Source organism: Micromys minutus, assembly GCF_963924665.1.
Source record: "Micromys minutus genome assembly, chromosome: 8".
Lineage (NCBI taxonomy): Eukaryota > Metazoa > Chordata > Mammalia > Rodentia > Muridae > Micromys > Micromys minutus.
Window position 1 is genome coordinate 24075583 of NC_137977.1, and position 16548 is coordinate 24092130.

General features: G+C 40.1%; 2 protein-coding genes across 14 annotated transcripts in view; one reads left to right on the top strand and one right to left on the bottom strand.

The window, feature by feature from the left end:
• Nucleotides 1–12015, top strand: part of LOC308423582 (ankyrin repeat and KH domain-containing protein 1) — a gene marked incomplete at its 5' end in the record, with an annotated part of 94859 nt that extends 82844 nt beyond the window's left edge. For 6 of the 13 annotated variants that reach the window (XM_080920337.1, XM_080920343.1, XM_080920339.1 and 3 more), the window contains 8 exons: nucleotides 710–880; nucleotides 2032–2286; nucleotides 3205–3353; nucleotides 4216–4380; nucleotides 7254–7363; nucleotides 10290–10422; nucleotides 11414–11587; nucleotides 11726–12015. In XM_080920337.1, the coding sequence (XP_080776463.1) occupies nucleotides 710–880; nucleotides 2032–2286; nucleotides 3205–3353; nucleotides 4216–4380; nucleotides 7254–7363; nucleotides 10290–10422; nucleotides 11414–11554 (1124 nt within the window). In that variant the 3' untranslated portion in view covers nucleotides 11555–11587; nucleotides 11726–12015. Of the gene's footprint in view, nucleotides 1–709; nucleotides 881–2031; nucleotides 2287–3204; nucleotides 3354–4215; nucleotides 4381–4641; nucleotides 7234–7253; nucleotides 7364–10289; nucleotides 10423–11413; nucleotides 11588–11725 lie in introns of those variants that run through there. The other 7 variants (XM_080920344.1, XM_080920347.1, XM_080920348.1 and 4 more) reach the window with 7 other exon arrangements.
• Nucleotides 12016–13196: 1181 nt separating this feature from the next.
• SRA1 (steroid receptor RNA activator 1) lies at nucleotides 13197–16390 on the bottom strand. The gene is made up of 5 exons (XM_080920260.1): nucleotides 16033–16390; nucleotides 15792–15917; nucleotides 14501–14697; nucleotides 13798–13906; nucleotides 13197–13666 (listed from the first exon to the last, which is right to left on the bottom strand). Exons 1-5 carry the CDS (start codon nucleotides 16091–16093, stop codon nucleotides 13461–13463), a joined length of 699 nt encoding a protein of 232 aa, XP_080776386.1. The 5' UTR covers nucleotides 16094–16390; the 3' UTR covers nucleotides 13197–13460.
• Between the last annotated feature and the right edge of the window lie 158 nt (nucleotides 16391–16548).

A 16548-nucleotide genomic window follows, 5' to 3' on the forward strand; every position in this document is an offset into this window, starting at 1 on the left:
GATTTATACAAACTAATAGAAGCTTGATACAGGGCTGGAGAGATGGTTCAGTGGTTAAGAGCACTGACTGCTCTTCCAGAGGTCCTGAGTTCAATTCCCAGCAACCACATGGTGGCTCAAAACCATCTGTAATGAGATCTGATGCCCTTTTCTGGGGTGTCTGAAGACAGCTACAGTGTACTTACATAAAATAAATAAATATTAAAACAAAAAAAAAAGCTTGATACAGTTTGCAGTTTTTGTTTATAAAAATACAGAAATTAATTAGGCTTTTTTTGTTTTTGTGAAGAAACATTGGAGATTTTGTTGTTCACCTTTATTGGAAATCACTATAGCTTTGTAAATTACTAGCTATACTTAAATATTTTCCTCAAAAGAGAATGCAGACCTTATTGGGCAAATAGCAAGTAGACATATATAATATGGTCTTATTTTATGTTCCATTCAGTAACAAAAGCTTGAAGATTTATCTAGAACATACTTCAGATGACTTCCATTTTTAAACATTGGGCTTACTTTCTTTTAGAGATGTTGGGTGATATTTTTCTGATTTTAAAAGATTGGTTTTGGCAATACAATATTATACATTTTCTCTGATTTATGAAAAATAAACTTTTTCTTTATCTTGAAAACAAATACTAAGTAAGCGTTTTGACTTCCCTTTTTCAAGTCTTCACTGATTGGATGTCTTGGACCTGTTTTATTTTAGGCTTGCCATCCATTGACCCATCAGGCAACTCCCCATCTGCTGCTCCTCTGACAAGTTTCTCTGGCATACCGGGGACAAGGGTTTTCCTGCAAGGTCCAGCACCTGTCGGCACTCCTAGTTTCAACAGGCAACATTTTTCTCCCCACCCTTGGACAAGCACCTCAAGCACATGTAGGAATCCTAAAGAAACTCTTTCCAAAGAATCATGAATAAGTTGTTAAGCCATTTGTTTCAGGGTACAAGATAGTAGTTTCAGTAAAATAAGCAATATGCAGATACCCAAGTTTTGTATACCATCAAACCAAAAATGTTTCCATTGGGACTTTGGATCAATAATTGGTAATATACTTCATAGTTTACAAAAGTTCTTCCCCTTCCCCCACCAAGGACAGTATTTTGAAATTTCTCATCTTTGAAAAAAAGCTGATTGTATGTGGTCATTATGGTATGATTTCACACTTAGTTTTGCATTTTATAAATTATTATTGTCTTTTATAGATCCACCCTTATTTTCACTTATTTCAGTATTTAGAACATGTAAATTATTTGGTGTCATATATAATATATGAAATTTTCCCCCACCAACTTGTTCTAGGAGTTGAACTCTGGGCCTTGCACATAATTAGGCAAGTTCTTTAGCAATGAGCTACAACTGCTGTTTTATGTATTTGTGTATGTATATATTTATTTGTGAAATCGTTCTTATTAGCTATTTATTTCCTTGTTTTTTTTGAGACAGGGTTTCTCTAGAACTTACTATTTAGACCAGACTGGCCTCAAACTCACAGAGATCAGTCTACTTACAGAGTACCATGATTAAAGGCATGCAGCACTATGCCTGGTCCATATTAGTCTTTGTGACAAAGAAAACTACATTAAGTAGTTTTAATTAAATCCACTTAATTTCTATCACTTAAATTCTAGAATGATTTTAACATTTAGCTTCTCTTCCTTATGGAACAAACCGGCTATAGAAATGAGAGAGAATTAACAAATACTGTTTTCTGAACAGTAATCTACTGTTTAAATACTGCATCAGTAAACATAAGATGTAATTATATTTTTAGAAGATTATTTAGTAAAATAGTAAATTCTTTTCTAGCTTTGTCCAATGTCACTGGAAAAAAGTCTTACAAGGTCTTTATACTTAACTTCAGGCAGTAGTCTAAACAGTGGTTATAGAAATTTGATAATTTGAATTATCCTTTAAAATGAACTTTTCTTTACAGAACCTATGTCGTTGGAATGGGTTTTTACAAGGTTTCTCATATTCCTTTAGTTTTTATATGTAATAAAACAATAGAGAAATATTTTGCCACCAGGTGACTCTCCTATTCCATCTGTTTCTTCGGGATCATCTTCACCTCTTTCAGCCACTTCTGCACCTCCAACATTGGGCCAACAACCAAAAGGAAACAGTGCCAGTCAGGATCGAAAGATACCTCCTCCTATTGGAACAGAGAGGCTGGCCAGGATTCGGCAAGGAGGATCTGTTGCACAAGCCCCTGTAGGGACCAGTTTTGTTGCTCCTGTTGGACACAGTGGGATCTGGTCATTTGGTGTCAATGCTATGTCAGGTACAATAACCTTACCCTCTGTCAAGATATTTTAAGTAAGTTATTAGAGTTTGCCATTGAAACTTAATTCCTAGGGGTAAGGGAAGAAGGGCTGAGAAGATGACTCAGTAGTTAAGAGCATTTGTTGCTCTTGCAGAGCAAATGGCAGCTTAAGTTATTTATTAACTCGTTAAGCATGTGTATATTGGTACACACATATAATTCCAGCACACAGGAACCTTGGACAGTAGGATCACCAGTTTCAGACCCTCATGAGTTACACAGGAAGTTTATGTCTCAATCTGTGCTCTTACACAGTGAGGCCTTCTCTCACAAAACCAAAGACTAGAGATACAGCCCAACAGTAGAACATTTACCTTGACTACATAAAGCCATTGGTTGGCTCTCTAATAGCACACAGACACAACATACCAAAGTGTAAAAGAAGAAGAAAAATCCTCAGTTTCTACACTTAACATTCAGTGATAGAAAAATATTTGTACCTCTGAAGGATTCATGTCTAGAATGTTTTGAGGTGGTATATCTAATTTATCAAGAGTAAAAGATTTATCTGGACATAGTAGCTCAGGAAGCTGAGGTTAAGAGCATTGACATGAGTTCCAGGCCAGCCTGGGCTGCCATTCCATTTCTCAAGTGGAATATGACTCCGAGCATAATTCTTCTCTATCTTAAAGTTTCCAGTACAGAATAGGGTGATTATTTGAGTTCTTTCTGATAGGAATTAGGAATGTACAGAGGCATTCACCTGTTTTTCTAGGAACTTGTTTTGGTTTGTTTAATTGGTTGTGGCTTGCCAGACTGTGATAAGTGTTCTTGGAACTCTTGAGAAGGACTATTTTGATAAACCTTTACATGAAGAAATATTTTATTGTTTTACCTAAATAATTATCAAAGACTGTTTTCAATTCTCTTTTCTAGAGGGCTTATCAGGTTGGTCACAATCTGTTATAGGAAACCATCCAATGCATCAGCAGTTGTCAGATGCAAGCTCATTCTCCCAGCATCAACCAATGGAGAGAGATGATTCTGGAATGGTAGCTCCCACTAACATTTTTCACCAGCCGATGGTAAGTGGCTTTGTGGATTTTTTTTTACAGTGAGGAGATACATGTCATCGAAATTTTGATACACTGCCAGCCACTATAGTAACTTGTTAAGGAATAGTTTGTGTGGAAATCACCCTTTTTTTCTAGTACTGTCAGGTCTTTTGTTTAGTTTTAAGAGTGGGTACTGCTGTCTTACAGTACTTTACCCTCTGTTGTCCTGATGATGTCTCCATCCTTGTAATGAGATTTGAGTTCTGCTTTGCTTTCTGTGCCACATTACTTGAAGGAGGCCTATAACCTCTAGAGAACTGGCTATTAAATTTGGTTTCCTTTTGTGTTCTTTCAGTTTCCTGGCTGCCTAATAGACAGATTATAGTTGTAAATACTATGAAGTTTTTTTTTTTTTTTTTTTTTTTTTGCGGTGGGGTGGGGTTTGAGACAGGGTTTCTCTGTGTAGAATTGGCTATCCAGGAACTTACTCTATAGACCAGGCTAGCCTTGAAATCAGAGATCTGCCTGCCACTGTCTCCTGTGTACCAGGATTAAAGCATGCACCACCATCTCCTGGCCTCTTATTAGTATAAACTTATTAGTAAAGCTGAACTAGGAAAAATTTTAGTGAATTATATTTTTATCCAGTGTGGGGAAAGATCATGGTAATTTTGTATTAAATTAGTTTTGGTTTTATTGTTTTGTTTTGTTTTGTTTTTCTCTTTTATTGAAAAATACTGCATATATAGATGAAGCACCTAATTTCTGCATCCTGCGTCATGATATACTAATAGGATCATCTGAAGTCATTTGGAAAATTAGAGAGGTCACAGTATTAATGGAATCATTATCTGTCATCTCATGATTAAGACTTTTTTTCCTGCTGTTTTAGGGTCTGCCGATTTCTATGTATGGAGGCACCATTATACCCTCTCATCCTCAGCTTGCTGATGTTCCAGGGGGCCCACTGTTCAATGGACTTCACAACCCAGATTCTGCTTGGAACCCTGTGATAAAAGTTATCCAGAATTCAACTGAATGCACTGATGCCCAGCAGGTAAAACAGGCTTAAAGCTCTTTCAATTTTCAGATTTGTCTTGTGACTTTTTGAATTTGATAGGAAATGTAAGGCCTAAGTAATGACTGTTAATCTGAATTAAGTTTTTCATTATCAAGATGATCCTACTAAACATTCTATTTCTTGTGTATGTATTTTTTCTAGGCAGAAACAGTGCATTGCCATTGAATTTATATATTCATTTCACAAATATGTAAAGATTCCTAATTAGAAATTCCAATTTTTCCTCCCCCTTTTCAGATTTGGCCTGGCACGTGGGCACCTCATATTGGAAACATGCATCTCAAATATGTCAACTAAGTTAGAAGGTCTTTCCTCTTTTAGCCTTGTTTGGGAAACCTATGACTATGGAAGAACTCTGGGGTTTTTCTTTTTTCTTTTTTTTTTTTAATGTGCCTATCTAAAATATTCTCTGAGGCTTTACCAATGGAAAATTGATTGCCCATTGTGTACCACCCACCTGACTTATGTTCTCTGGTTAGTTAAGCCATTTTTGACTTGAAATCAGATGAACCTAGTGCTTTTGGCTAAACATATGAATGCTACTTGTGTGCAGAAAAGAATTAGATAATTACATGTTTCAACTTTTTAGGGTGGTAAATACATGTATAATTGTTTACATACTTAAAAGAAAAAAATGAGTAAATTTCTTGTCATATAGTGGCTCTACTTAATGTAGCCTGTATTAATGTGAAATATTTACCAGAATATTCAATAAAAAAATGAACAGTGTTTAGAAGTGGGGTGTGATCCTTTCAGTGGTCATGAGGATACTAGTCAATCCACTTTTATATTGAATTAGATTGCTAACGCTGTATTTATTTGTAACATGTTTTTCACATTTAACATGGTAGTGTCTTAGACAGCCATAAAAGCACTGCTAACTCTTGTTAGCTATTTCTTACTCTCCTTTTACCTTATTAAATAGGAAAGCATTCAAGCCCTGAGACTTTATCTTAGCTGACATTAGCAAACAGGCCACTTGATAGGTTTTGCTCTTTATGGATCATGACTGTGTCAGTAAGAACCTTAGACTTTTACATTGAACAGATTTAGGTATACCCAAATCATTCACTTTGTGTTCCTTTTGTGCGTCTTGGTTTTTGAGTTGGGACATAAAATGTTGGAGAAGGGATGACTTCTGTTTACAACTTATGGTGAACCTCAGTAATATTTATAAATAGACGACTAGTGCTGGGTTTAGCTCAGTGGCCTCAAAAATGAAGAGCAAGGTATGCTTAACAAATCAATCATAAAAACACAGGAATAGATGAGCTAAGCCACGTTATGTGACAAGAATCTGACACAACAGAGAAAGGAATTTCTCCTACTGAAATATGGTCATCAGTTCTGTTTTAATATATCCCAGTTTTATAAAATATATTAAAAAGAAAACAATAATTTTTGGACCATAGAAAGCAAAAGAGAATGCACATGTGAGTGCAAGCATGCTTAACAGCCAACTGGAGAATCGTGCAAGCAGCGCTTTTTTACTTTAACAGCAATGAAGAATTCTTAATAATCTTTGCCTGTGTCCTAAGCCATCACTAGGTGAAGAATACCATGTTAGTTTTGTGTAATATATAACTGGTTTCTTTGGTCTTCCATGCCATTTTACATATGAGAAAGCTTCCTTAAGCTCATTTCTTATCTTCTATTTTAATGATTTTGGAAAGTATCTCTCGGGAAGTTTATTGTCTTCTCCAGGCCATCTCACTCTAGAGCAGAATGATCCCTTTGACCACCTACATATCTTGCTGCTTCCTCCTATTGATAGCAAAAATATTCACCTAGAATTGGTGAAATAAATGAAACTACTCTTGATGAAATAGAAAAATGTAGTCTTAAGTAAATTGTTCAATAGAATTGTTCAAACAAAAAAGGTGAGTTTTATTCTACATTAATTTTCTATAAAGTATTTGAATATCTGGAGGAACCCTTAAAACAACAAGCCTTCAATACAACAGAAGAAGAAATTCTGTCTCGGGTCAAAAACTAGAACCCATAAAGAGAAAGGAAAGAGAAACCCCTAGAGAATTAGGAAGAAAGGAATTGTGCAGTAGAAGGAGCTCCTGGGGAGACTCTCCTCCCTTCCCTTTCACTAACATCGCCCTCCTCTCTATTTGAATCTTGGTAGCCTAATCCCAGCCCTATTTTACCTGCTATAATCTCTTCTTCCTCTTCCTGCCTCTTCCTGCCATTACTTTACTGCTATTTTACCAACTTGAACATTGGATAAAACCTAGCTCAGGTAAGAACTTGATTATTTTCCAAACATAAAAGGGATGGAGGGAGGCAGTTTGGGTACAGTGGAGTGAGAGTTAAGGGACTCAACCCTATTTTCATTTCTGTCACTTACAGCTTCATGGCTTTAGGCAACTCATCTCAGTTTTCTGGGCTTCGCATTTCCCATCTAAACATGAAATCAAACTTAAGTTAACACAGAGAAGTCTTGTAGTTCTAACCAGAATTTCTTCTTTTTCTTGTCAGTGAAAATGAATGATTAGCATTGGGGAATACTGGAAATGTTTAGAGTTCTGAGGTTTGGTTCTGAGAAGTAGAATCAAAATCCTATTCTAGAGACCAGTATTGATTTGGAAACTAGTGGAAGCAGAAGAAAATGTTACACATACATAATGAGCCCTTAAGTTTTTAAAAAGCATCCTACTAAGTAAGGCACACGTCAAACCAACCCCAATAGAATAAAAGATCTTTCAAGGAATAAAATTGTATCTTCAAGGTTTCTAGATTCACTTCTTTCAAATTGTGTTCAGTTCAATAATAAAATGATTGTTGTTTGAGAACTCTTTAAAACCATTGTGGCTACAGTGTGCTGACTTGCCCTTTTATAGGCTAGTGTGCTTTCTTCAGTCCCTGCTCTCAAGGGAGAAATTCCATCACCTCAGCTAACCAGACCAAAGAAGAGAGTTGGACAACCAATGGTGGCCTCTTCTAACCAGAGGTAAGAAATCTTAAGCCTTATGATTTTTGTTTGTCCCCCTCCCAGCTGAAATACAACTACACAAAATGTCTGTTCTCAGTTTGAGTTAGCATTTAGAAGAAGAAAGCTAGGCATATGAGTTTCACATCATGGTACACCACTGTGTGCCCAGCAATTACAAAGTGGAGGTAGGATTTTAACACCAGCCTCAGCTCCATGAGACACTTATCAAAACACCTCCCCAGCAAAAGGCCAAAAGGGAGGACTTGTTATGCATGGTTCTGTCCTTGTATTGAAGACCTTTGGACCATGTTGTAAACTCAGAAGAGGCAAACAAGCCTGTAGGAAAACAGCTCTGAACTTCTTGTACTATGACTAGCAAGAAGTATTTCTACCAAACAATAATATCTTTCCAGAGGGTTATGATGATGTTACATTTTCTATTTACACTCAGTGATTTGGCAGTTGAACACAGGCTAGGCCTTTCACCTTCACTTTTTACTTTAGGAAATGAATGTGGAAAGGTGGCTTTAAGTATCAAAATCTTAAGTGTGTTTGTACAACATCCAATAAAGAAAGATCTTGAAGCAAGGCATAGTGCCACATGGCTAAAAATTCCTTCCAAGGCAGGAGAATCACATGAACCTAGGAACTTAATACCAATCTGAACAAGATAGGAAGTCTCCCATATCAAAATAATAAAAGAGGACATGAGCCTGGGCCTCAAGACCTAAATTAGAGGACACAATCATGAAGACATTAGCTGATTTCTAACTTTCTATGGTTACCCTTCACTTAAAAGATAAGATCCAACTGCCTCTGCCTACCTAACTGTGGAGTAAAGGCATATGCCACCACACCCAGCTTCTTTTGCTTTATTTTTGTGGTACTACTGGGAATTCAAAGCTATTTGCTTAAATGGTAGTTGCCTAGTATTAGCTTTAGAAGTTTAATTGTATCTCCTAGGCAGTTTTTGTTTTGATTTTTGTTTGGTTTGCTTCTCTATCAACTAGTAATTATTGTTAACCCTGTGACTTAAGCTTCTGATGCTTTATTTGTGTTGGGTATGGGGTCTGGCTTTCTCTCTAGTTTCCTAGCCCTGACAGCCCACAGTATGTTATAGAAAAGCTAACCTAAGAAAAGCAATAGTAGTGATCCTGGCTGCTGTTTTATAATAGTCAAAAAAGGAAGCCCTCACTTCACATCACTCCTTGAAAACCTGTAGAACTTGTTTGGGTTTTGTTCTCATTTTGGTAATGCTGGGAATCAAACCTATACACTCTACCAGCTTAGCTACTTCAGCCCCTATAGTTTTTGTGTTGTTTGTCTTACTATGTAGACCAGGCTGGCCTCAAACTTGGGGATCTGCCTGCTTCTGCCTTCCCAGTGTTGGGACTAAAGGAGTGTGCCACCACATACAGCCAGCCCCTATAGTTCTCTTTCTGCCTTTTCTCAGTCTTTTTTAGTGAATCACTTTCTTAATTAAAAACTGGTGTACTAAACCTTTTCTTGCACTGCATCTTCTCAGATGATCACATCCCATACTCTTGTATTTCATTTCATTCATATATGGGTAATTAAATAGTTTTCCCCTTGAACTTCTGACCAGTTTATTACAGCTCCGTACAGTGCTCTGTCTCATTACACACAGTATTCATTCCTTAATATAAGCCATAACCTTTTTTGTTTTCTCTTTTATAGTTCCAGCTACAAGACTCCCAAGCCAGGAGATTGGGTGTTACCCTAGCATATCTATATTTTCCTAAGCCTGCCCTTAATCAGTTCACTTTATCTTCCACCTTTAAGTTTTTATTACATTTATTGGGGGAGGGAACCTGTGCATGTCACTATGCCTGTGTAGAGAGTAGAGGACTGTTTACAGGAATTGATTCTCTCCTTCTGCTTTATGAAGTCCCAGGGACTGAATTTAGGTCATCAGGCTTGACAGCAAGTACCTTAATCTGCTGAGCCATCTCCTGACCCCCACTTTGTCCTTCTTTTGTGTATCTAAATTTCATTCATTTCTCTCATCTTCATTGTCACTACCCAGTGGATTACATCTGCAGTATCACCATCCTCTCTACTCCATCCCCTTACTCAGAACCAACAAGCTAACTTCTCAGTTTGCATAAAAGTGAAATTAAATAGTTAGACCATTATCCAGTCTGCTCAGACATACATCACTTTGTAAGAGACTCCAGTACCTTTTTGGGAATAATGTATGTACACTTGCTACCTACAGTGTGATTCTGAAAACCTGCAGCTTCTGCGTTAACAGGAATTACCCGTCAAATCACTGTGCTTATTTTGTTAAATCCAGTCTCAGCCAGGCTTAGTGGTGCATGCCTTTAAGACTAGCACTCAGAGGTAGAGGCAAATAGATATCTTAGTTCAAAGCCAGCCTGATCTACATACCAAGTTCCAGGGCAGTTAGGACTATACAGTGAAATTCTGTCTATAAAATAATCATCTAAATAAATGAAATCCAGTCTCTGAGGCAAGCCCTTCTTTGTTGTTCCTTTACTGACTTATTCAAAAACCTTCTGACCCTGCTATGCTCAAGGACAGGCCATTAGAACACCTTGACCAAGTACAACAAATTCGTATCAGAGGCACTACAAAGCTGGATTGAAGGATCCCAACTCTGAAGTCACTCAAATGGGATCCTTTCTTCCCCTCCTATACGACCTGTGGGTCTATTTTCATCATAAAATGTGGTTAATAATACTAATTACTCTTCCCAACATCCAGGTCTAACTAGTAAATAAACTTATCACCTCAGGTCACTCAGTACAGTTTCTGAGAGTTCCCTGTGGGGGTGGGCGGAGCAGGTGGGTGGAGCCCTGGATTTGACTGGCCAGTGGCCCGCCCCGCCCCGGGTATGACACATCCTAGTGTTGCCTACTGCGACTGCTTACACCTCAGAGCTGTTTTCCACGGTTTCAAGGCACCAGCTATTGCCTTCCTGCTGCTCACTATGTCCACGTCCACGAGTTGCCCAATTCCAGGGTGCCTGGACCGGCAGCCAGACGGCTACAGCACCACGCCTGGCGGCACACTATACTCCACTACCCCGGGAGGTCAGCAGGCAGGGCAGGGGTCTGTGCTGTGTGGGACAGTGTGAGGGGGAGGTGGGGTCAACTTTACCATTGCTTTCTCGGACCTATCTTCAAATTACAGCGTTGAGGGAAGACTGTTTGAAACTTGTTTTCCTGAAAACCCAATGCAGTGTAACAGTGCTTTATACCTGGCTTTCTGGTTATTCTGGGGTATAATTCTGTTATGCTCCATGCCTATGCTGCACTAAAATCACTGGTGCTAGGTCCCAACCGAACAGAGGTTCTCAACCTTCTTAATGCTGTAACCTTTTATAGTGAACCCCAACCATGAAATTACTTCTGTTGCTACTGTTAAGAATCACAATGGAAACATGTTTTTTTCTGATGGTCCTAGGTGACCCCTGTGAAAGGGTCATTTGATACCCAGCCCACCCCAGGCCCCTATATAGCAACCCACAGGTTGAGAACCGCTGCAATAGAAGATGACCTCAACAGAAAGCAGCAAGTAATAAGTAGTGGTTATAGCACTTGGATCATAAGCTGCTAGACTGGCAAATGGGTTTCTACTATGTGCAAGCAGAAGGCAGGGCTCTTTTAGGACATTTTGCTGGGCACATATTCCCATGGGTGAGGCTAGCTAGCCCTGAAGGACTTTGGATGGGTGGGTGGGCCATCATGTTTACCAAGGAATACAGCTTCCTTTTCAAGAGGTGAGGTTAGGCCTCACTTTATACATACATGAAAGCACCGAGAACTGAACTGTAGACACAGCCTCAAGTACCCAAGTTTAAAGTGTGGTGTTCCTTCTCAGGGCTGTAACTACCACCACCACCATCCTAGCCTAAAGCACCCTGCATGGACTAGCTGGAATGCTTAACTTGCCTTGATGCTTAGGCTAAACTTGGTTGAGTGTGTTAAGTCCTTTGTAGTGTGGTTTGCTGACTAAATCCTAGCTGGGCAGTAATCTCTGTCCAAGCTCCTGACTCTTACCTCAATCCATACTCCTTCACAGGCACCAGGATCATCTACGACAGAAAGTTCCTGCTGGAGTGCAAGAACTCCCCCACTGCCCGGACACCTCCCTCCTGCCTTCCTCAGATTCCCGGGGTCACAATTCCCCCAACAGTACCACCCTCCAAGCTGGAGTTGCTGAAGGAACAGAAGCAGACAGAGGAAGAGATAACCGGTGAGAAAATAGGATCAACTACTAACAGCCTTTGTGAAGTAGAGTTGGGATTCAATTCTAAGAGGGATTCTAGCTGGGCTGACAAACCCTTAGATGGGTTAACTGGATTAACTGTGTTCTCTTGCCTTCTCTCCTCAGATGACGAACAATTTGAAATGGACATGTAATCTAGTGCAAAATGACCGACCAGTGCAGTTATGGAAGGAGCTCTCATGCCACTATTGCCATCACCTCTTCTAGGGTATCCAAGGGCCAGCTGGCCTCATCTAATCTGGAAAAGAGTGACTTATTGGTTCTGGGCTTCCTTTAGTTCTGAGGCAGCTAGACCACAGATAGCAGTGGGCAATCTGCCAAGCCTTTAGCTTTCTCTGGTCTATACATATTCCTCCCAAACCTGGCTCTTCCCCTCAGGGCTGGCACTGGGGAAACAACAGAGTATGTCACCTTCTGGCTGCTTAGTAAACTATAAAAAAAAAAAAAAAAACTGTCTTGGCTCCATTGTCCTCTTCAGTGCTAAATTCACAGCTTCACAACTGAGGCACCCAGAAATCTTTAAGAGGCCAGAAATCTGTTTCCAGCTCCCACTGGTCCACTTCCAGCAGCAATCAGAGCTTGAGGAAAGGCTATTGAAATTGACAGACACAAGCAACAACAACCTGTGTCTTGCCAAGGTCTACCAGATCCTGTCTTTCCAGACAGCAACCTTGCTGGAATTCTAGCAGCCCCTCTCTATCCATTTGTAAACTGGACCCCTAGAAGAGATGCTGTTTCACCTAATAGTTGTCCCCAATTTCTTGTCCTGCCTTTTCTGCTTACTACTACTACTGGGTACCAATTGTCAGTTCAATGCTGGTCCCAGCTGGGTTTTGTTGTTCTGTGTGTCTATGTTAGTGTGTGTCTGTGTTAGAAATGACTTTGGGGATGATGCTAGAGAGATGGCTCAGTAGTTAAGAGTACTGACATCTCTTCCAGGGGTCCTGAGTTCAAGTCCCAGCAACAAACCCTCATCTTACAACCATCTACAATGGGATTTGATGCCCTCTTCAGGTATGTAGGCATACACGCAGACAGAACACTCATTAACATAAATCTTTCTTAAAATAAAGAATTTAGGGCCTATACTGAAACCTAAAATTAGGCATCCTCTTGTTCAGTAAATCAAATTGTCTTGACCTCAAGTATCAGTAATCTAGTTGTTGAAATGGGAGAGCAACATAGTTTAGGCTGGCCTCAAAGTCACTATGTAGTTGTGGTACAGGGTAACCTTGAACTCCTCTTCCTGCCTCCATGTCTCAACAGTTAGGACCACAGGTTTATGTTACTATATTCAACAAAAATGCAGAAATCTGGTTTTTTGCTCTTTCAGTTTAAACAGCAGTAAACCCAAACACTGGTTCTAGTCTCTATAGTAATACACCAGAAATACAGCAAATGGTTTCTTCTGACAGGAAGTTTTCAGTTGTTTGAATCTATTCTCAGGCTGAAATAATTATCCAAAGATGCCATCCCACATTATAAATAAACTTTTCAGTCTAATTTTGAGAAGAACAGGTAGCAATCTGGCTATCCCTATTAAGGCCCTTCTTGATGAATGAGACAAGCAGTAGTATCCATGGAATAGGGAAGCTGACACCAGAAAGAGCCAGTCTGGCATCAGAATGGCTCACCTTTCCTACCCACTTCCCATCATTGAGATGTTTATTGAAATGAACATATGAGTAACAAATGATCTTGCAGTGGCCTAGGTAGGATCTTTGGTCAAGCCCAACAAGACCAATAGTCTCCCTGGCTGTAAAAGGGAGCCAAATGAGAAGAGGCCTTTCACACTAAGGCATAGGAAGTCATGTGAAGTGAGTCTGGAGAGTCACCGGCACTATGAAGACTGTTGGAAGCTTGGTATTGTCTGGTTCTCAGGTGCCACTGTAGATTTCTCTTCTTTGGCCTCCTCTGAAGATAGACTCCTCTTTTCTGCAATTAATCTTTTTACTCCCACCATCCACTGACTGACCTCAGTCACATGGTCAACCATGAGTGATCGGTGAATATCATCTGCTGCGTCCCACTGGTGGTGTAAAAGTTCTGAGGAGAGACAGGGCTTGAGCAAGCAAATAGCAGTAAAAGTCCTGTCTTCCATTCCTCCCCTCCCAACCAGTTAAAACTTTTCCACCAACTCAGCCATCAATGGGAGGATAAAGGACCCCCACCCATACCTTGCACTAGCAGTGCCATCCTCTTCTTTACAGGTATTGACAACTTCCCTCCTTCCCACTGTTCTTGAAGCAGCGCCAAGCGTCGGCTGATATCGTCACATACCTGCTTCTAAAACAGAAGCCCATCCAGCTTAGTGCTACTGACATGTGCTCACTCGGGCTCAGGAGTTTGACTCTTGGTCATTAGAGTTCATATTCCTTTACCGAAGGCTTAGAGGCCCTCCACTACAAATATGATAAAGCCAATGTCCTCCCAAGACAAAATATACACACAAGAATTTTAAATTTTCAATGCCGCCTCAGCCCCTCAGAGACTCATCTTAACGTTTGAAAATTAGGAGCAAACTATCATGCTTCCTTTTTCTTCAGTCCTTTGCCTCTAGAGGGCTAAAGAAACCTTCATACAAAGCTTGTTCGTCACTCCCAGATTCAGTACAAAATCAACAGTATATTCTGATGGCTTTGTTAAAAAAAATAAGCTTATAACTCACTAATAGGAGTTAAATATAACTCATCTCCACAAGGCCTCTATTACTGGCTGGTCCTTCACAAGTCCCGATAATCCCTTTGATATCAGTTTCCATTTTCCTGGAAAGACTTGGAGAGATTCCTTAAGAGGCCATCAGAAAGATCTGCCTTTAAAAACCACACTTGATTAGATAGAAGTCCTTCCCCTCCCTCCCCCTGAAGTGCCAGGACCTACCTTCGTGTGACCACGACAGTCCTCCAATGCTTGTTCCAAAGGTCTCAGCACGTCTTCTATCAGAGTCTCAGATTCAATGACTGGGGAACTTGGGGGATCCACACCAGTAGCAGGACAACTCCCCATGGGTGGAGGCCTGGAAGCCTTACTTGAAGGAGGTGGATGATCCACTGGAGATGGTCCAGAAGTTTCTGGGGCTGAAATGTTTGTATCAACAAGGCTCATTTTATTCTCATCTTCTCATTTCACTTTATTCATAGCACTAACTCAAATACAAATTATTATCATGCCATGAATGTACAAAATAGGCTGCAGTATTTGCTATCAAAACCCCTTCACATTCTATTTTCTCTAACTTTCTTATTTTTTTAAAGATCTGCTCTACATAGCCTTGGCTGTCCTGGAACTTGAAATTGCTTCAAACTTGAGATCCAACTGCTTTTAAAGATTAATTATAGAAATATTAAATTTATTGGTCTCTTATCTCTAACTTATTTAAACTATCATCTCTATTGATTTAAGATTTAATTCTAACCAGTCTTCTCTATGCAATTATTACACAGTAGAGGCCCCTAAGGTTTTGTCTTCGTTCATCTTTAGGCACCTATCCACACCTCCTCTTTGGGGATGATCTTCAAACCCATTTCACCAAATCAAATATAGCATCCCACCACTTTCCAACCCTCCATTAAAAAAAAAAAAATCTTGGAGCACTCTACTTAAGTCTCTGAACTAAGTTGTTCTTATCTTAGAGACTGCACTTACTGTCTCTTGTGCTGGAAATGGTTTTGCATCTTTTAGCTCCCTGGATACCTTGGTTACTTGGAAATTATTGCTACCCCAGTTTTCTCTGCAAAGTCCCTTTCACGTGTCATTTTATCTTGAGTTAGTCTGGACTGTGGAATCAAAAGCCTATTAGTTTGTTCACCATGTGTTAACTTGCACTCAAACAGTTCCTGGCTTTTGACAGGTGATCAGTAAATACCGATTAAACAAGTAAATAATACAAAAATCTAAGATACTTTTAAGACAAAGACTACAGGATCCTGGGAGGAAATCTAGGCAAGAAACACTTGAGGGCAGTCTAAATCAGAGTATGGAGTCCTTTTGTCCAACATACCATTTACTAATCAGCTGCAAAAAGATCAGGTTCAAAAAGCGCCTGCGCTGAGCCTTGGCTTCCCAACCCTTTTTATGGAGTCCTTGAGGAAAACAAGGCTGATGGGACAGGTTTATCCCAGACATCATCTTTTTCTTTTTATACAAGATTCTGCCCACAGCCCTTACCCACCTCTAGGGGATCCATCCTGTGGGGCCGCGACCCTCTTAGTAAGGGGAGTGCGTTTGGTTCCACCAGTCTGAGTCTGCAGCCCGTACGAGAATTGTGGCGGGTCATTCCAGCCGCGTTCCTTGTTGCCTGCGAAGGCGAGGAAGTGTGTGAAAGACCAGGAACCCAACAGAACAACGGACCATACACTGGGGTTGAGGGGACGGGAGAGGGCGAGTGCCACCACCCCGCCCGCTGTGCTCACCGGGCTTCACGTACAGCTCCGCCATCTCCACTTCCGCACCGCCAGCGGGGCAGTACGTCATTTCCGGGGCGGTGCCTCGCTCGGGCCGCCTGGTGGTATAGGAGGAGCTGCCTAGAGAGCCCAGCACCAGTTCTTTAAAGGACAACTGGTTAATGAACTGGGGACCTTATCACAAGATACCGAATAAGAAGATTTCTAATGTCTCCTAGTTTGCTCTCAGAAGCAAATTCAAACACCCTAAGTTTCTGCCGTAGCTAACCACGTCCACCTCTGGAAGGTCACATATCAATAGACTGTCCTGTACAATCCTTAAATTCATTTTTCTTTAGACTAGCTAACAAGAACTCATCTTCAGTACTCAGATATGTCAACTATTCAGAAGTGTTCTGAAATACCTTGGACAAGTGTCATGTGAGCTCCCACAACCCTCTGATAATTCCTGGTTAATCTACATGGTATCTTCTGTCTTCTCTGATTTGGTTGTTACTTCTCTGAAAGTCTCAGAAGAAACCCTCA

Excerpts from the sequence above, each read along its gene's own strand:
- SRA1 (XM_080920260.1), bottom strand. The coding sequence starts at position 16,093 with ATGACGTACTGCCCCGCTGGCGGTGCGGAAGTGGAGATGGCGGAGCTG. Across the intron at positions 15,918-16,032 it reads GGAGCTGTACGTGAAGCCCG|GCAACAAGGAACGCGGCTGG; the intron begins GTGAGCACAGCG and ends TCGCCTTCGCAG. Across the intron at positions 13,907-14,500 it reads ACTGTCGTGGTCACACGAAG|AAGCAGGTATGTGACGATAT; the intron begins GTAGGTCCTGGC and ends CTTCTGTTTTAG.